The following is a 20,909-nucleotide window of genomic DNA, read 5'->3' on the forward strand; positions in this document are numbered from 1 at the left end:
TGCAGCTCCTTTACCTTACTCCTGACATGGTTAGGAGTGCGGACAGGGTGACCCCAGGCAGCCAGGCCCTCAGCCATCTGGGCAAACGTCTGCATTCTGCTGCTTGCTCCCCATTACCTGGAGCACCTCCTCCTTGCCCCAGAGCCCCAGCAGGTCCTGGATCTCAGTGTCCAACCGGGTGGGGCCCCGCTGCCTCTCCCCCTGGCTGGATGGCCGGGGGCCCTGGGTCCCCCTTGGGGGGGTGTGCCCTGGTGGTGCTCAGGGGGCTGGCTGGCTGCCATGGGTGCTGGGTGGGGGATTCGGGCATCTGGAGGGCATGCAGGGTGTGCATGTGTCTGTGCTGCTGCCTGCACGCTCTCAGCTTCCTGCCACAGGAAATCAGAGGGTGTGGAACTTTAAGGGGCTGCTGCACATGGCGACCATAGAGCCCAAGTGCTGGACAGAGTGTCTCTCAACCCCTCAGCTGATGGCCACCATGGAGGACCCCGCTATTTTGATGTAGCGGGAAGCGGATAGTCTACACATGCCCTACTTTGACATTGGACGTCGAAGTAAGGCGCTATTCCTACCTTCTGATGGGGATAGCAATTTCGACATCTTGACGTCTTGCGTCGATTTCAACTTCAAAATAGCTGGCTAGTGTAGACGTGGCTTTAGTGACTTTAAAAATTATCACTGGCACGTGGTCCATACATTAAGGTCAAAAGGTTAAATTTTGGCACCCCACCTCAGAAAGGTTGCTGACCTCTGGATTATGGAGTAGCATAGTCTGCTTCTCACCCTTGTGAACTCATGAGTGTTTCAGTGTGGGTGGGTCTCAGGTTTTCCCTTTACCTTCTGATTGACTATCTGTGGTTTCTTTTTTTTAAATGTTTCCAGGTGGACAAATATTTTCGTGTTTAATCCAGGCACCATTACCGTTGCACCTCTTTAAAGTCAGGAGAGATTTCTTCGCTGTGTACAATGGCGATTGCACAAAAGCTGTATCTGTTAGGCCACTGTTGGAGAGATCATTTTTCAAAATTAATCTACATGGAATTCAGCCAAATCACAGGTCTGAATTGAGCCATAAGGGATTCAGGCTTTTATTCTGAAAAGCCACCCCATGCATGAGTGCTTTGGCTTCTGTTTCGTCACTAGCCAGAACTCAAGGGTAAACACTGAATGGCAGTCTCAGTAGTAGCCTGAGTGGCGGGCAGTATGGGTGCTTCATGCCCATGGTCCTTGAAACAACATATTTACTTGATCCAACTATCTTATCACTATCACTGTACTATGTATTAGCCTTGCGTGATTGCAAGGATTGAGCTGTTTGGAAATACAGGGGTTAGCCTTTGATTAGCATTTTAACTGTATTCATCATTACTTAACAGGGAGTAACATTTTGAGAGAGCAAGCGTATAATTAATCTATATATAGCCATACAAACTTAAGAAACTTCTTTATTGTCATTTCAGAAGCAAAATCACAAATGTGTGATTCTGGGGATATGGAAATTCATGGTATTGGTAATAGTAAGTATTTTGTCTTGATTGTCAACATTTTTTTTTTTTTTGCAGCCAGCATCTCATAATTTTGAGATTTTGTAATATTGTTTTATTTGTGTTCTACTTGAAATGAAGTGTCCTGTCCTTCTGTCTGGCATAACTTAAACCAGAACCTTTAATGATCCAATAAGAAACAGCTTGTGTCTCACAGTACATCTTGACTTACTTGACATATCAAAGGGTAGAGACCAGACAAATTTAGATCACCTCCCCTGAGGTAAAAGGAGTTGCCTTAGGGTTAACTACCCTATCCATAAAACAAAAACTTACAGAAACATCTACAAAGAAACCTACAACTACACAAGTCTTGGGAGGAGTTGGCAATCTGCTCAGATTCTGTAGGAAGCATGGCAGGGAAAACCAAAAGGAAGCTGTCCTACAGATGACTCTTCTCTCACACAGGACAACCACCCAGTTTGCTACATGAAATGTTCAGGCCATGTATCAAGAGGGGAAGACAACACAGATTGCAGCAGAAACAGAACAGTACCATCTTGCAGTTTTGGGTTTGTGTGAGACAAGATGGACACAATCTGGGCAGTTACACCTGGCAACAAGTGAAAACTTCATCTACTCAGGACATGAAGTGGAGGGTGCACCACACACAGAAGGCATGGGCTTGATGCTCTCCAGAGAGGTATTGCATGCTTTAAAGACGCGGACAGCAGTATCATCGCATGCATCATCACAGACAGATTCTAAGATTCAGTGTTATGCACCAACCAACGAAACAGCTGAGGAATGTCCAACAGACTTCAGTGAGAAACTATGAAGTTTGTAGTACATCTACACTGCAATATAACCAGACAAACCAGCTCCTGAGTCAGGAAGTCTCAGAGTCCAGGTCAACTGGCTTGAACTTTTATGAAAGAGCAGGAGGAGCATCCACATGTGTAAACCCGTCTTTCGAAAGAAATCGAAAGAACGGGGCACAGACTTCAAAATCCGAACCCTGATCCCAGATCAGGAAGATCACTCCCTTTCGAAATACTAAATCGAAAGTGTACATGTGTAGAAGCTCCATAGTCCGCTCTTTTGAAATACGGGTCTGCCATGGCATCGATCAGCTGGATCGCAGAGCCACTCCAGCCGGCAGCAGCGGAGCTCTATGGTCCCTGTGTTTGGCTGCCTTAAAGCTGCACGCATGCAGGAAACCCATGGCAGGAAACTGAGAACATGCTAGAAGCAGCCTGTGCACGTGCTCCAGCCGCATGCTCCAGCACCAGCAAGACTAGCAGCCAGCCCCCCAAGAGCCCCAAGGCCCCCCCTCCGAGCCCCCACAGGGCTCCCAGGGGGAGAAAAAAAAAGGCCCCCTCCTGGATGGAGCAGAATGTGCGGGACCTCCTCGGCCTGTGGAAGGAGGAGGAGGTCCTGCACCACATGGGGGTCAAGCGGTACAATGCCACTGCCTTCAGCCGCCTGGTGCAGAGCCTCCACACCGGGGGCCAAGGTAAAAGAGCTCCAAGGTAAAAGAGCTGTGCGAGGGCTATGCCCAGGGCAGAGACCAGGCCAGATGATCTGGAGCAGCTCAAGCGATGTGCCCCTTCTACAGGGAGCTCCAGGGCATTCTGGGGCCCCAGAAGACCTCCCCACCCCCCAGCTTTCCTTGACACCTTGGGCGAGGAGCTGCAGCCAGAGGAGGAGGAGGAGCAGCCCGGATCGGGGATCCCGGAGGGCAATAGGACCACGGAGTGGTCGAAAGAGGAGGGGGACCTCACCATCATCCTCCCCTCCCACTCCTGCAGCTGGGCAACTGGGAGCTGGACATCCCCGGATGTCATCAAGGGACCCTCCAGTGCATTCAGGGAGGGGCACAGGGTGGGGTGACGCAAGGGCTAGTTGCCTACACACAGGACTGGTGGTCCCGGGCCACACACAGGCCACCCCCCCCCCACATGGGACGCAGTACCCCGCAGTGGCCCACCAGCGTCACCCAGCACCTGCCCTCAGTGCACAGTGCGGCAAGCCACACGGGGCAGCGGCCGGTCAATGCTGGACAGCACCTGGGGCCTGCACACGACAGGCTGGGAAGGGCCACCTGCAGGAGAGACCCTTGGATGCACTGGGAGGCCCAGCCTGTTGGGGGGGGGGTGGGTTGGTGGCCCCTGGGGGGTCAGAGTCCTTGGGGGGGCAGGGGCCCCATGGGTTGGGCTTGGGCAGGTGGGCCACAGCCTGGTCCCCTCCATCCGGGGCACATTACTGACATGCTGTCCTCCTCCCCACACAGCCGCACCATCCATGGGCCGGGAGAGCCCCACACTGTCCCTTCTCCCTGAGAGTCCCCCCGCAGCCATCGGAGGTATCCGGACGCCACCCCAGGCAGCACGCCGTCGTGCCTTTGGCCAGAGGGCCCCTCGCCGGGCTGAGGAGGACCCAGCCAGCCAGCTCCAGACTGAGGTGGCCAAGCAACACCTGCAGCTCACCCAGGCTGACATGGAGTGGAGGAGAACAGCCTAGGATAGGCTGCTGTCCACTCTGGAGGGCATTGGCCACGCCGTCCAGGACCATACACCCACTGTTGCCCACCTCCTGGCCCCCTCGGTGGCTCCCCTTGCTGGTCCTGCTTCCCCGCCCCCACTGAGTCTGCCCCCTCCACTCCCACCGCCGCTGTCCCCGCCCACTGAGCCTGCCCCTTCTGCCCCCAATGAGCCCGCCCCCCCACTCCCCCGAGCCTGCCCCCTCCACCCCCACAAGGCCCACTCACCAGCAATACCTGCCAGTGCTATCCGCACCTTCCCCTCCCTGCCGGGGACCCCGCACTCGAGGAGGCAGGGGCTCCAGGGGCCAACAGGGCTCGCGGCCCACTGCCCCTGTCCCGGAATAAGTGCCTTGCCCCCCTCCGAGTTAGGTTCCCCTGCCCTCCTCTGAGTTAGGTTCCCCCCGTACATAGTAACCAACAAAAATAGTTATATAAACATTTCTTTATTGTTCACCACTCTGCAGTGCTCCTCAGGGGGATGGTGGGTGTTGGATGTGCAGGTGAGGTGCTGGTGGGGGTAGGGGTGGTGGGGATGGTGGGTGGCAGATGTGTGTGGGATGCGGGTGTGCATGTGGGTCAGAGATGGCCATTGGCAAAGGCCTGCCTGAGGGCCTCCTGGATGTGGTGGGTGTCCCAGTGGGCCTGGCGGTTGGGGTCGGTGCACGGCTGCTCATAGACAGCACCAGCCGGAAGGCCCCCCCCCACCCTGGGGACATATGCATCCCCCTTTCCCTCCACAACGTTGTGGAGGATGCAACAGGCGCCCACCACCTGGGGCATGTTGAGGACCCCAACCTCCAGCTGTGTGAGGTGACACCTTCACCACCCCTTTAGGCACCCGAAGGCTCACTCCACCATGTTGCGGGAGTGGTTGAGGTGCTCACTGAATGCCTCCCAGGTGGGGTCAAGGTGTCCCATGTATGGCCTCATGAGTCACAGCTATAGGGGGGTATGCCGCATCTGCCACCATGCAGAGCGGCATGGTGACGTCCTCCACCACCGGGATCTCCCACTGGGGGATGAAGATGCCGGCCCCCATGCGGCAGCAGAGGCCAGAGTTCTGGAAGACCTGGGAATCATGGGTGAGGCCGGCCCAGTCCACATAGAGGTCGGTGAACCGGCCCCTCGCGTCCACCAGGGCCTGGAGCACCACCAAATAATAGCCCTTCTGGTTGATGTACTGGCCAGCGCTGTGTGGCGGGGCGTGGATGGGGATGTGCATGCCATCCAAAGTGCCGATGCAGTTCAGAAAGCCCAGGACCTGGAAGCCGGCAATGGTGTTGTCCACATCCCCCAGGCAGACAACCCTATGGAGCTGCATTGCGTTGATGGCCCTGACGACCTGCAGAGGAGGAAGAGGGGCACATGCTTTAGTGCAGGTGTGGTGGCCATCTCCCCTCGCCTCGGGCCCATTCTGCCCCCCGCCTTCTGGCCCCCGCCCCATCCAGCACCCTGCCCCCCCATCCTTCCAGCTCCTGCCCCATCTGGCCCCTTGCAGCGGAGGGTTCCTCTTGCCCCAGCCACCGCGACCACCCAGCCCCCACCTTACCTCCATAAGCACAGTCCTGATGGTGGCCTTGCCCACCCTGAACTGCTGTCCCACGGAGCAGTAGGAGTCCAGAGTGGCCAGCTTCCATATGGCAATCGTGACCCATTTCTCCAGGGTAAGAGCTGGCCACATGCAGGTATCCTGGTGCCAGAGTGCGGGGGCAAGCCAGTGGCAGATCTCATCAAAGGTCTGCCTCGACATGCGGAAGTTCTGCAGCCAACTTTCCTCGCCCCACTCCCGTAGCACCACTCATTCCCACCAGTCGGTGCTGCTGGGGTGGGTCCAGAGGCTTTGGGGCTCCAGGTGGTGCCTGGGGGCTGGGCTGCCCAGTCACCCTGTGAGACTGGGTACAGCTGCAGCGATAGTGCACAGCACTACGAGCAGGGCATCCATGATGAGGGCGTCCTCCTGCAGAAGCTGTCGTTGGGCCTCCATGGTGGGCACAAGTGGGCTCTGCCAGGCTGGGAAAGCCTGGGCAGCACTCAGCTCATGTGGAGGGGAAGGCGGAGGGAGGGGCCCTTTAAAGGACGCAGCTGGCTGCCGCCCCGGAAGGGATAGTCGGCCATGGGACCCCGTCCATGGTGTTTCCTTCCTCCTTTCTTTCGAAAGAGGGCTTGGAGCCATGTGGATGCTCTTTTTCAAAAGACCTCGACGGCACTTCGAAAGAACAGATCGAAATGCCGATCCAATAATGGCAGCGGGTGCGCCCTGTCAACGGCCGCTATTTCAACTGCCGAACTTCGATTTTCGCCCTTTCAAAAGGGCGCTCACATGCAGACACAGCTCTATTGCATCTAGATGTGTTCATTTACACAACTGTGGTCTGTCCATGTAATCAGTTGCAGGGCCTTAGGTTGTTTGTAATTACTTTGTAAAACATGCCTCACATTATGACTCCAGACACAAGTACCCTGTGTCTACACTTGCATTCCTCTTTCGAAAGCGGTATGCAAATGAAAGAAACTGAAAATGCAAATGAGGAGCAGATTTGCATATCTGACACCTCATTTGCATATTCTTATTTCAAAATAGTTTCTTTCGAAAGAAGAAAACCAGTGTAGACACTGCTCTTTCGAAAGTAAACCCCATCTTGGAAAGAATCCTTCTTTTCTTTCTTTATGGGAAGAAGGATTCTTTCTAAGATGGGGTTTACTTTCGAAATAGCAATGTCCACGCTGGTTTTCTTCTTTCAAAAGCAGCTATTTTGAAATAAGAATACGCAAATGAGGTGCCAGGTATGCAAATCTGTGCCTCATTTGCATTTTCACTTCCCCTCATTTGCATAGCTCTTTCAAAAGAGGAATGCAAATGTAGACACAGCCAATAAGTAATAATAATGGTTGACAAGATTCCTTTGATACCTAAATGCTGAAAAACTCTGCAAGCCTGCATACCGTCCCACTACACTTACACCATTCCTAATTTTGTTTGCAGCCTCCATAATTGTTCCGCTCAACCAGTCAAATTACTTTGCCTTTTATTTTTGGCTCTCTGGCAAGATTTTGTTGTTGCCCTTTTATTTCACTCAGTTTTACCTCCTTCCCCTCCTATCTTTTGAAGAAGCAGTGGCGATTTTGCTATCCAAATGTTCTTACTGGCTACGATTACACTAGCAAGTTTTGCTGGCAAAACCCAAGTTTTGTCAATAAAACTCATGGAGCTTGCAAACTTAAAATGGGATTTGTTGACAGTATGTCAACAAAACACAGTACTTCTGTGGGCAGTGTTCTCCCTCAAAGCTATGCCTCAGGCATAACACTGCTGTCAACAGATTCTGCCGACAAAATAGCTGTGTGGACACTCTTGCGGGGGGGCGGGAGGGGCCTTCTCTCGACAAACAGGGCATCCAGAACAATGGGCAGCCCTGTCTGCTGTGCTTCCAAGTGCCTGTTTTGCTGAGAGAACAGCCGGGCAGTCCGGCTGCTCTGTCAACAGAGCAGAGCACTCTCCAGATTTCCTTTTGTGTGTGGCCGCACTCTGTCAACAGAAGTTTTTTCAGGCATCTCTTCCAAGAGTGACTTCCGTCAACAGAGTGCTGCAGTGTAACCATAGCCATAAAGAAAACAGCAACTCTTCTTTAATTCTGTCACCTGTCCCTCCAGATTGAAGCATCAATATGTGAAAAAGGAATTGTCATATTTTAGTCATTAGAAAAAAGAAGGGATATATTTTTACAGTAATGATTCTCAAAAGTTTTCTTTTCTTTCACTAATTTTGTAAAATGTAATTGGAAAAAAGGCCGATATAGAGAAATAGTCTCACATCTATAACTGTTATTTAAAGGTCCTCAAGGTGAGTTTGGTCAATTGAGTCACCTAAGAATGAAATTCACAAATTAGGCATTTGTTTTGTTTTTGTTTATTTGTACAATGTGTGTTTTATGATGGGTAGACTGTCTACATCATCATCTTCACCTCCATTACTGCCAGGTCCTCATACGCTTGCAGTTGTGGCAGAGTTGGTTGATGCCAGTGTTTACAAGGTGTACTTTTGATGTTCCTCTCACAAATTGTTCAGTGGGATTTATTATTAATTGGTCCAGGCTTGCTTCCGAAGACATCCAGGAAGACCTGAGATGAGAGACAATAGCTGTTCTCGCTGTTAGAGCTAGATAGTATAAACCTCAGGCGTGGAGACGGTATGTTTAATAGAATGTTTTTGTATGGTTGGAAATGTATTTTTCCCCCCACTAGCTACTTTATCTACCAACCCATCATTTCGTATATGCTCTGCAGCTAGCAACAGTAAATGTTAAAGGCAGGGTACTACCAACATCTCTCTGTTTAAATTTTCTTGGCAGCAACACTGTGCCTCTAGTTGTTTATATCTGCAAAGTCAATAGGCATGCAGAAACCTCCTGGGTGCATCAGTAGTAATTATTGCCATCGTGGTCTTGGGGCTACCAGTCTATGAACAGTGTGCACTGTGCCCCTGTTAGCTAATTGTATTATTTATTCAAGCTTGGACTTGCAACTCTTCTGCCTTCTACTGTGAGTTTTTAAAATCTTGTAAATGAAGTGAGTTTTGGATGGATTAGTATGTAGGTAAGATAAAACCTAGCAGCTTCAGGAAGTGGTACTGGTGATTCAGCAAGATGCACTTTTCTTCCAGAATTAGTAACAAAGCACAACTCCAATGCAATGTTCAGAGCAGAGTGTTGATGGAGGGTATGTCTTTTTGACTGGCTGTAAAGTGAAACACCTGACCAGTCGTGGGCTTGGTCCGGGACTGTTAAAACCAATTGACATTATGCTGTTACCTCAGCAGGAGCAGGATAAATGCCTCTGATCCCCTACTACTTTTGCTAAGAACAGAGGTGTTAGTCCCTGAAAAACAAAATCTTAAATGAGAGAAAATGCTCTCTTTTCACCCCTCATCCCTTCACCTCCCATTGTACCTTGGCTGCTTCCTAGTGACATTGCACTACAGGTTGAACCTACCTGGTCCAGCACCCTCAGGACCTGAGTGGTCCCAAACGAGGAAATTAGCTGGGCAAGGGGAGGTCAGGCCTCTGGGCTCACTGCGGGGACGCCATCCCCCTCAGCTGCTGATCACTGCCTAGGGAGCTCTTCTCCTGGTGGGTTCCCTGCCAGCAGGACTCTCTCTGGTCCAGCAACTTTCCCCAGCCTGTCTCCCTGCCACTTAGGGGCTGCTAGAGGGAATTCCTCATGGAGCTCTTTGCTTCTGTCAGCAAAGCTTCCCAACCCTGGCCAGGGTCTCCACTGCAAGGCTCTCTGACCTCAACTGCTCCCACGGCCACAAGGCTCCCCATGGGGGTCCCCAGGCTCCCTGAGCCTGGCCTGGCTCTCCGGAGCTGGGCTGCTGGTGGAGCTCCTTGACCCCAGCCCAGCTTCCCACAGATGGGCAGCCAGTGGGACTGCCTGACTCCTGCCTATCTCCCCACTGCCACAGGGCTGCAAGTGGGGCACCCCACCCCAGATGGTCTCCCTGACGTGGGACGGGGCTCCCTGCCACCAATGGGGCGCTGCTCTGCCCCACCAGCCAGACCAGCTCTGGGCAACTGGGGGTCTCTGATACAGGCAGTTTCTGGTTCAGCAGCATCAACCTGTGGCAGTCAGCCAGAAGGCCAGTTGCTTAGGTAGCCATGGTAAATTACTAATCCTTCATAGGTGTCATGGCCATCCAAAACAGTTGTTCTGTCACTACTGTTTTATCTTTGTTCACAGATTTTCTATAGCAGTTCTACTTTTTTCCTTGGAAAAAAACATATACAAAGCCCACCTGTTGACAGCAGTGAAATTTTTGTTGGCATGAAGGTGCTTTGAAAAGGAAACAATATTTTATTCTACTTCAGCAGAAACTTTTCTAATTAACGACAACAATTACAGTTTTAGCAATAGGGCAAGCATTCTAAAATATTTGCACATTAAAAACACTGTTATCATTTGATGATGAAAGAATTCAATTTCTATGGCATTTCTTTTGTGCTTTTTCATTCCAATCCCACTTGCCAAAGATGCTTAAATGAAGAGAAGGTGGGAACCAAGTAAGCAATGAGAAAACATGACTAGTGGACATTCCAGGTGTACTGGTAGTGAAGTAATAAGGCGCAAATCTCAACTCAGTTGCACACAATTTCCACAGTTAGTGGGGGGCGGCAAAGGTGCTCCTAAACTATTTTAATGCCTCTGCAGTCACTGGAACCTGCCAGACTGGTCCCTAGGGCTAGGATCAAGGCTTTATTGAGTCTGCAAAGACTTCTGCACACTTTTTGACCTGAGAGTGCAACTATTCACAGTGTATAGAGTTAAGCACATGCCTGATCTCGGCAAGATCAGGACCCCAGGTAAGTGCCATGTTCTACTAAATTCCATAGTTTGTTTTGTAAAATGTGAACGTATTTTCCTTTCCACGCAGTTTTACATGAAGAATTGGACCCTATATTTATAGTCCATTTTAAACTATCTTTACAAATGAGTCCTAAGAATATTCTCTTTTGTTTTCAAGGATCTATATTGCTTGTTTACAGACAGAGGTTTAGGGAAAATATTATATTTTGTCTTCTTTCAAGATTTTCCCTTCATTAGGAGACATCTTTATAGACGGCCTACGTGGTTCATACAGCGGTAAAAACTGTATTTTAACTTTTCAGAAGGAATATGGAATATGTAATTTTGTTTTATTACTGTACTTCACACAGGAAGAGAATCAAAATAAATATTTGCATTCTTAGCACATTTTTGTATGCCAGCTGCATCCTGAGTCTTTCATCAGAAGATGTGAAAGAATACAGACTGACAATAGAAAGTAGAATTCCTATTCATTGTCCCAAATTTAGCCAACTTAAAAATGACTGCAAAATCTCATTAACATTAAATACTATTGATCAAGGTAAGTATTGTCTTAATTTTTTGTGATTTCCCACTTTGAATGTGTACTTCTAACCCTTCCCTCTAGATTTCAGGTGGTTTTGATGTGGTGGTAAATTATTTGGTATACTATATATTAGCACAAAAAAGTCATCAGTCAAATATTTTGCCATTCAAGGCTTTGGCTCCCCACTGCAATTAATAGTGGCTTCCAATTGACTCATATGGGCCAGCCAACAGCCTCCCCCTACCTCCATAGCATTGTCTTCAATGGGAACAGGAGTGGGCCATGCTTGCACACTGTTAATTTTGTCACATTGGCCAGTGCCAAAAAAATTCAGAATGAAGGATTCTCTTCATGACTCATTTTGTTGTTTATTTATTATGGTGCTTAGTTATGCAGTGTTTACTCTTAGCCATTATTACACTTGTCCTGCAGTCAAGCAGAGCTCCTGTTGGCTTCCATCAAATGTTTTCCTTGGAGAAAACTAGAACTGCACCTGTGGGCTTGCGTGTATGACGATAGATATAGAAATCAAGACCAATAGTTTATCTGTGCATGGAGATCCAGGTAGCATTTGTATTCCCAGAATATTAGGAAAGTAGAAGGCCTTACTCTTTCATCATTTATTTACACAGTGCCAGCAGTCTTTATTGGTTACTCAGGCGAACAGTGAAGGCTTAAAAACAAAACACCTGTCTGATTTGATTTTTTCCTCTAAATGACTCACTAATGATTGGTTTTCATTAGAACAGGTAAAGATCAGCTGGGCTTAAATTTGACTCCTTTTTTCTTGTCATGTGGATCTTCTTCAGAACCCCTGAATTAACGGAACTTGTAATTATTTTATTCTCTGTTTCACTGCTGTGATAGATTTTGCTCATGACAGAGACAGTTACCAATATTATGGTGGAACCTATAAGTGATAATTTCCTGTGGAACCATGACATCCCTGAGGGCCTACAGATTGAAAACCATCACATTTAGACCTTTTAAAACACATATGGCTAGTACCCCAGCTCATATAAAATGTTGACCCTCCATTGATTTCAATGGAGCTGTGTTGAGTCACACTGTCATTTATAATGAAGTAGTTTTGCATCTTAACATTTTCATTTGAATGCCACTATTTGACTTTTGAATTCAAATATATTGATATTTTGAAGTTAACATGAGTACAGAGAATAGTAAAAAAAATGAAATTTGGAAAGAGATTTGATGAATTGATTGTTTATAAAGCAAACTAATGTTTAAAGATCAGTAGCTAATGTGTTAGATTAATATTAGCACATAGACTGCGTAATTTGTTGCCTGACTTGATGAACATTACTCAGTGTGGATCTCTTTGCTTTCAAGTTTACAGTAAAGGATCTTCCCTCTGCCTAACATAACTCATTCACCAACCCACACATAATTAAATTTAATGGCAGGTAATCATTGGATTACTACTTTTAATTATAATTAATTTAATGAACTGATGCTAGCAATACAGTTAAGTTCTCTCCTCAACACATTAATTCCCAAAACAATAGCGATAAATATAATTTCAGCCTGTACAGGATTCACAGAAATGCTGCTATTGTTTGTATTTCTAAAGGCAAGATGCTCTTCTTTGCCTGTGAAGTGTGGCTGTAGAATATGCCAGTAGGGGAATGGTGGTGACCTGTGGGCACTCTCACTCACTGGCTACGTCTACACGTGCCCCAAACTTCGAAATGGCCATGCAAATGGCCATTTCAAAGTTTACTAATGAAGCACTGAAATGCATATTCAGCGCTTCATTAGCATGCGGGCGGCAGCGGCGCTTCGAAATTGATGAGCCTTGCCGCCGCGCCGCGCGTCCAGACGGGGCTCCTTTTCGAAAGGACGCCACCTTCTTCGAAGTCCCCTTATTCCCATGAGCTCACGGGAATAAGGGGACTTCGAAGTAGGTGGCGTGCTTTCGAAAAGGAGCCCCGTCTGGACGTGCCACGCGGCGGCAAGGCGCGTCAATTTCGAAGCACTGCTGCCGCCCGCATGCTGATGAAGCGCTGAATATGCATTTCAGCGCTTCATTAGTAAACTTCGAAATGGCCATTTGCATGGCCATTTTGAAGTTTGGGGCACGTGTAGACACAGCCACTGTCTTCAAGGCCATGTCTACATTACCTGGAAGATTGACCTACTGAGGGTCGATCTTCCAGGGTTCAGTGTCATGCACCTGGTAGGAATGCACAAATTAACCTACCAGGGGGCCAGCAGCTGACCCCTGTACTCCTCACTATCACAAGGAGTAAGGCAGGTCTACTGGAGAAACTCTCCTGTCAACCTTCCTCAGTGAGGACAGCCAGGTAAGTCAATTGCAGATAAGTTGATTCTAGCTATGCAATTGCCGTAGCTAGAATTCCATATCTACAATCAGCTTATCTGCCTCGGATAGACCAAGCCTATATGTATACAATAAGCCACAAACATTTCAAGGGACTTGTTTGAACAGGAGGGGCTGAGACAGTCAGCAGACACTCCATCAGCACAGTCTATCAAGCAGCTCCCAACAGTTTACATAGCAAAGTGCTATATGGCTTAATGCTGTCTGAGCTGGTCATATGCTCAGCTGCCTCTCACACATCACCATAAAGCTTTCCCCTACAGGGACAGATCAGTTTCTGTGCTTTCAACTGGCACAAGTTTCATTGTATTTCTCCCTCTTCTAAAACATTTCCACTGCATGGGGAGGGTCAAAGCAGCAGAAAATCCATGCAGCAGAAATTATGCACCACCTGAGCACCAGAGGAAAAAAGCTTCCCTGCTGGTTCTCTTCAGGATAACAGGGCTGAGCAGAAGGGAATATGTGGCCCCCCATGTGAGGGTGTTTGTCCACTCATATTATGGAGCTATGGAGCGAAGCCCAGATAATACGGGAGAAATGCATCTGGCTCAGTTAAAGGATGGCTAGAGATTTCTTCCATTAGTCCAACTGTGTTGCCATGACAGTCTCACATGAGCAAAGATTCTATTAGCATGTTCATCAAAGAGGCCTTGTAATTACTAGCAATTGGAAAAAAAAATCCCATGAGCTTGATTCTGTCATTTCTTCTTGAGTGGGAGTTACATTCACAGACCCCGTCTTTTCATTGGGCCTGTTTGTGATTTTCTTACTAAAAGCATGCTGCCAACAAGAGAGAGCCTGGTGGTTTGGAATAAACAATACAACCTCTTTTATGTATAAGCTGGAAATAAGAAGTGCAGTGTGGTTGTTCTTGGTGAATCAATAGTTAATGCCTTGGAATCCCGGTAGGGTGGCCATCCTGACCACACATGTACTATCTCACTGTGAATGTAACAAAAATCAAGCAGAATGTACGCTATAGTTAAATATTAGACACTATATAGGTCTTGACATGCTGTTAGTTACCTATGAATCTTTAATTTGTTTAATTGGATCTCAGTGTAGTGAACGCTTATCCTTCTAGAAACAGAAAATTCCCTTCTGAGAAAAAAGCCCTGACTTGTGTTTAAGCTAAACCATTTTTTGAATCTCACATAATATGCACGTTGATGTTCTGTTGCTGCTGAGTTCAAAGTGACCTTTACCCATGTCTGGGATCCCCTAAAACCAATTTTTGTAAGTGATATTTACACACTCCAGTAACAGCCCCCATCTGAAACTTTTGCCTCCTTCTGTTCAAATGTTAAACCCTTTAGAGGCACACAATGGCTGCTCCTTCTATTAAAGGGTTGAAAGTGTCTCAGCTGATATTGCCATGTAATCCCATCTTGTCCTTCTGGCTGTATTTTGATACATACATACGCTCTCCACTTCTCTGCCACCTACCCATCCCTGCACCTCCAAGATGTTGTTCTGCACCTCTCACTGCAGCTCCAGGTAAGTCTAGTTCTTAGTAGACTCTGATGTCTCTTAATTTTTTTGATTTACAAATGTCTCCATGGAGCAAGTCATTATGCTGATTTCTCAAACAAAAAGTGGTTTTGTTTATTTATTCCTAATGTCCATGTTGGGGTTACTTAGGGTAAAGAGGTAACTTTGTGAGGGTACCAGTAGACAAAGGCAAATAAAATATTAGAAATTTATATCTTACACAGGCAAAGATTTTGACAACAAATGTTACAGCTTTATATTATGCTTTAAGATGAAGACACATGGTTTTCTTTTGCGCCCAGGATGTATGATCATTTTAAAACAGGAACATTTGTGCTTTATAAGAGTACATCTTGAAATTTTGAAGTCAATGTGTGCCAGTGGGACTGTGGCAACCTTCACTTCCCAGCAGCATGTAACTGTGGCTTTGTTGCCAGAGAAGGAAGTGATATAATTGCTTTTGACATGTGCAGCGGTCAGTTACATGAGTCACAACCACATTTATCTGTCAAGAGTAAATACATAATGGGAAACAATGTCAAGATCACTGAATCACATCTAGGAAGAAAAGTCACAGTATGCAGTAAATATTATTTGCCGTGGTGTTATTCATTTTGGTTGTTCACTTCTGCCAGTTCATAGCACCAAAGCCTGTGTTATATTCTGCAGTGAAGCAAAACACTTAAAGCTTTTTTTACAACTTCAGTGCCATTGACTCAAAGTGATAAAATATCCTGCCAGAACATATGCATGAGTTCCACCTCAGCTCTTGGAAATGACAACCACATGTTGAGAGGAGATGATTCCTTGAAGCCTGAATTATAAAGAAAATGTTTAGACCTCAGTATTGCATAATTTTAGATATGCCAACTGCACAAATATGTTAATAATTTAAGAACCAAGAAGAAACATTTTCAAATGTGGGTCGCAAAGTCTATATGTAGGCACTGAAATGAAGGTGATCATAGTTGCATGTATATAGCATATACCATTTGGGGAGCCCAAATATTAATCAAGACAATCTGAGTTAGAAAAGTATCATTATTCCCATTCTACAGATAGGGAAACCGAGGCACAGAGAGGTTAACTGACTTGTCCAAATTTACTCAGTGAGTCAGTGGCAGAATTGGGAGTGAAAAACCAGGAGCTGTAAAGTTCCATGTCTTTGTTTCAGCTACTAATCTCTTGCCAGGCACCTCCTCTACTACTGCCCCTCCCCCCCATGCAAAAGTAACATTTCTTGCTTTTCTGTGTATGCACAAGCTTCCTTCTTTTTTCCTTTTGTCTAGAGCAGTGTTTCTCAACACAGCATACATATAATCTTGGGGGGTAAACTGAAGTCTTCTGGGGCTGCATCAATTCTTCTAGATATTTGCCTCATTTTACAACAGGCTACATAAAAAACACTAGTAAAGTCAGTACACTCTAAAAGTTCAGTCATACAATTACTTGTTTCTACTGATTTATATGCCTTATGCTAAAATGTAGATACAATATTTGTATTCCAATGAATTTATTTGCTAATAAGATGGGAGAAAGTCAACAATTTTCAGTAGTAGTCTTGTGTGCTATTTTTGCATGTTTTTGTAAGTAGTTTTTAAGTGAGCTGTAACTTGTTGGTTCTCAAAACAAATCTGTTGCCTGAAAATGGTACAGTAATATGGAAAGATTTGAATTGCACTTATTTCAGCTTACCTTAGGACCCTGTATCTCAGCTGGTGGTATACGTACTCTTACAGGTAAGTGAGAGAAGTCTGGAGGTACTTACAGTTTTTTTTAAAAGAGGGGTACTTTGTAAAAAAAGTTTGAGAAACACTGGTCTCGAGCTCACTGGTCTGACTACAGAAGAAAGAAACCTATTTAATGAAACATGATTATTTTCTTTACCTTCTTGCTGCAATTTAACTATCAACTTTTTTCTAATGAAGCTTTTTCCACATTAAACTAGCAAAAATACTGGTTAGCACTGAAGAAAAAGCATTATGGTCAAAGCTGTTTTTGCTTTACCCACTGAAAGACCATCCCTGTTCAAATCCAGTGGCTGGGAATTGAAGCTAGATCAGTTCAGACTGGAAAATGAGATGAAACTTTTTACCAACGTGGGTAATTAGCCATTGGAGCAATTTACCAGGGTTTATGGTGGCATCTCCGTCACTGATAATTTTTAAATCAGCATTGGATGAACAGTTATGCTCTAGTTCAAACAGGAATTAATTCAAGGAAGTCCTATGGCTTGTGGCATGCAGGAGATCAGACTACATGATCACAGTGGTCCCGTCTGTCTATATTCAATAAAAAGTCTTAAAACACCTTTCTAAATAGATTTACAGAGATGCTTGAACAAATTAATAAATCTTTGAGACTTTTGTGGTGTATTCTGAAACATTCAAGTCCGGCTTCTCATTTGTAGAAGGTGATTTTGTGCCATATATCAATGGATTCTGACCTTAAAGCCAGTCTGACAGACCAGAAGGTGGTTAAGGGTGACCAGATCAGTGCTAGGTGATTTTCAGGAAGAAGGGGCTTCCGGAAGCAGGATTTCCTTCTGGGAGATCCCCCAGGAGCTGCACCTCTATATGCTGTTTTGGAGTCTGGAAGAGCTTCCTCCAGACTCCAAATCATGTGAGCGTATGCTAATGAGGCACCAGGGAGTTACATCCACACCTCATTAGCATTTTTCAGGCCTTTTATTAGCATGCCACTTTCGGAGAAACATTTGCGTATGTTTCAGGTTTGGACTGTACAGTCTTTTTTCACCCATCCTTGTCTATTATTTGTGATAGAATCATAGAACACCAGAACCAGAAGGCACCTTGAGAGGCCACCAAGTCCAGTCCCCTGCCCTCATGGCAGGACCCAAGCACCATCCAGAGTCTCTAGACCATCTCTGGTAGGTATTTATCTAACCTGCTCTTAAATATTTCCGGCGATGGAGACTCCACAACCTCTGGAGGCAATTAATTCCAGTATTTAACCACCCTGCCAGTTGGGAAGTTTTTCCTGACATCTAATGTAAACCTCCCTTGCGGCAGTCCATTGCATCTTGTGATGTTAGGGCCTGATTTAATTCCCCTGGTAGTGCAAAGTGTGTGTTGCTCTAAATGGAAAGCAGACCCAACACATACTCAGCCACTTCCTAGCAGCATGACATTTTCCTTGCCAAGTCAATATCACATTTTCAAAAGTTCAGTTAATTTAGGAAGTTTGAGACTTTAAGTTTGTAAAATATTCCAGTTAATTTTTAACTTTGGTTGGATCTCCAACTTATATGTTGGATTGTATATCTCTTTCCCATATCTGCTGTATGACAGGTGCTTGTCATTCTGAAATTGTATCTGAATTCTCGTTTAAACATTTTAACCAGTCAAAATGAAATGCTGAGGACAGACCAGGCAGGACAATATTGTTTACTCTTTCTTCCAAGATGTGCATAGCTATAGACAGATGGATGCATTATGCTTTACATACTTTAAATGTGTGTTAATCAGTTAATTTTTTACTTTCACATAATGATCTTTACTTCAAAGATCAGATTCCAGATATTATAGAGCTGGAAAATGATGGATTATGTGAGATCTGACAGTATGACTGTACATCTGTGAGAGCTTCTGGCCAAGGATTCAAGGCGTCACCAAGTCTAAAATGTGAAATTATCAAACTGCAGATTTATTATTTGTGCAGTAATGCTTACATTTTAACTTTTCAGAGCACTGGGATTAATTTCAAATTAGCTGGGCAGAATAGACAGCAGTTAGATGAATGAAAACAAGGCCCAATCATGCAATGGAAGCTGAGAGTAAATATATTCACCACTTTACTGTAGACACTCAACTCCTTGCAAGACTGCCATCTCCTCAATGATAGGTGAAATAGAAAACGTAAGGGGCATTTGTAACAGCTGATAGGGAGATGACAGAAAACAGCAGCTCTTTATCAGAAAAGCGTGCTGAGATATACACCTATACAGGAGCAGCCCTATGCTGGGGAATTTCAGTAGTGACCAGGTGGTTGTAAAGAAGAATCCTTACAGAGAAGGATGGAGTCCTGTTATCTGGAGGTCAAAGCACCTGGCTGGCTCACAGCCCTAATTTTTCCAGGCTAGAAATTGATGCTTGGAATGGCATTTTGAAATATTATTGTTTCTACTATAAAAAACAAAGGTGCCATTTTTGACACCGTTGAGTAAAATACATTAGTTATTGAAGAGTACAAAGCAGCAGAATACATTATTTTTAGGACAGGAACTTAAGGATATTGTGGCACATTCTAATGAAGTTACAGGAGGAATTTAGGTAGCTAGAATCCTGGAGTTTCCCAGGACACCTGATTAATTCATAAGTATTGGAAAGTCTGAAGTAGCCATGCCGGAGTGCAGAGTTGGTCTCTTGACTTTGGACAAGAGATTCAGAAAGCTCCAAAGTAAAATCGCTCTTTGCTTATGTGGGTTTTTGTTTGGAGCATATTCACTGGGAAACATTCCTTATTGATACAAGAAACTGATACTCAGCTAGGTCCTGCAGATGCTATGATTATTTTGACAGACCACAGAATGCAGGCAATAGCTATTTCTTGACACAACATGGATCCACTTATCTGCATGTTGGTTCAAATGAGAAAGTCAACAGCGAAGTTACACTCCATTAGGTTAAAAGCCCTTCAGCTCAACTCCTGGTGAGGCAGTTATTGAGAGTTCGTTTATCACAGTGTGAAAAGTCTCCCTCTCACCTCATGACAAGGTTTTCTGTTATAACACTCTCCATGGTAGTACATTTCGTTCCAAGCTACAAAACCTTTATCGTTAATCATTTTTATTGGCACTCCTTTTACTGACTTGAGCTTAGTTGGAAATTGCTCCTCATTGCCACTATTTGTACAGAATCAGACTTGATGGGGAATCTGAGGTGTTGTCTTCAGAACACCAACTATTGGGACTATTTTTTCTTAGTCTCAGGGATTTCTGCCCTGTCAATTACCATAGTGTAAATCAGGAGTTACCCATTGATAGCAGTAGAGTTACAACAGTATAAAATTGGTCCATTAGAACCAGCCACTTTGTGGTTTGGGACAGACCTACTTGCTCCCACATCTCATAGGGGAATCATCTTAGCAGGCACCACATTAATGAAGGATTAGCTAAATCCATGCAAATTCTTTTTCTTCACTTTCTCACTTCTGGTTAAAGGCCAAATCTGTCCTTATTCCCCAGCAATGTCAAATCTGTCCTTATTCCCCAGAAGCATCAACCCTGACAGAGAGCACGAAGAAAGTGTATCTGGTGCATGGTGGAAATGAAGATGGTACGGAGAAACCTGCACAGGAGCAACTAGGGCAGCAGTCTGCAGTGGAGCAGGAGATTTTTGGGGCCCATGGCCACTGAGTCTATGATTATACAGGTAAACTGGGGAAATCTACTCAGGGTTGGTAGGGAGGGAGAAAGTTGAGCCCACAGACACAAAATGCAGAGTAAGATTCAATCTGGTTTGCATGACATTGTACATGCACATAGACCTGGGAACATAATTTGTCTCAATATCTCTGAAACCTAGCTTTATAATGAAAAAAGAAAAAAACCCTTCAGTATGTTTCTGTGGCAAATTCATACCTCAGACCTCCCAAGACTGATTACAAAAAGACTACTGTGCACAATATGTGCTTCACAAATCAAAGGTTATGAAGCTAAATGTCTTCAAAGTTGCACTTTTATGAATAGTTCTATTAGCCAGTGTCATTGTAGATTAATTCATTTCTTGCCACTTTCCTTTTAAAAAAGAAAGATAAGAAAAACAGAGAGACTATCATTATGTCAGAACTGAAACAGTTCTTATGTGGGGGAAAAACAGCAAAATAACAGTCCAATTATATTGGAAAAATGTTGTTTAAATAGTCAATTTAAGTTTGACCCATGATGAAATTTCCATCTTTAAATCAAAAGAAATGGTGTGTGAGGTTATTTGTTGTATGTTTGACCTACAAATATTTAATATTTTTGTAAACGCAAACAAATTTGGATACACTATGAACCATCTCTTTCAGTGTCTTAACAACTTTTTATTAAATTATGATAGGTACATTTGGTCAGTGTGGCTGCTCCATGTTTTTTTTTTTTTCGACAAAACCCTCTAGCATAGATGTAGCCAGTGACAC

General features: G+C 45.4%; 1 protein-coding gene across 1 annotated transcript in view; it reads left to right on the forward strand.

Moving 5' to 3' along the window:
- The first annotated feature begins 1,471 nt into the window (after nucleotides 1-1,471).
- VWDE (von Willebrand factor D and EGF domains) overlaps nucleotides 1,472-20,909 on the forward strand; it is a 28,435-nt gene continuing 8,997 nt past the window's right edge. Inside the window, 15 exon segments of the mRNA XM_074985496.1 lie at nucleotides 1,472-1,518; nucleotides 7,967-8,053; nucleotides 8,055-8,165; nucleotides 8,167-8,213; nucleotides 9,488-9,495; nucleotides 9,763-9,852; nucleotides 10,788-10,804; nucleotides 10,806-10,927; nucleotides 11,662-11,690; nucleotides 11,692-11,798; nucleotides 11,800-11,873; nucleotides 12,264-12,336; nucleotides 15,068-15,399; nucleotides 18,293-18,445; nucleotides 20,000-20,062. Of these exon segments, the coding sequence (XP_074841597.1) occupies nucleotides 1,472-1,518; nucleotides 7,967-8,053; nucleotides 8,055-8,165; nucleotides 8,167-8,213; nucleotides 9,488-9,495; nucleotides 9,763-9,852; nucleotides 10,788-10,804; nucleotides 10,806-10,927; nucleotides 11,662-11,690; nucleotides 11,692-11,798; nucleotides 11,800-11,873; nucleotides 12,264-12,336; nucleotides 15,068-15,399; nucleotides 18,293-18,445; nucleotides 20,000-20,062 (1,360 nt within the window).

This window comes from Carettochelys insculpta, chromosome 2, assembly GCF_033958435.1.
Source record: "Carettochelys insculpta isolate YL-2023 chromosome 2, ASM3395843v1, whole genome shotgun sequence".
Classification (NCBI taxonomy): Eukaryota; Metazoa; Chordata; order Testudines; family Carettochelyidae; genus Carettochelys; species Carettochelys insculpta.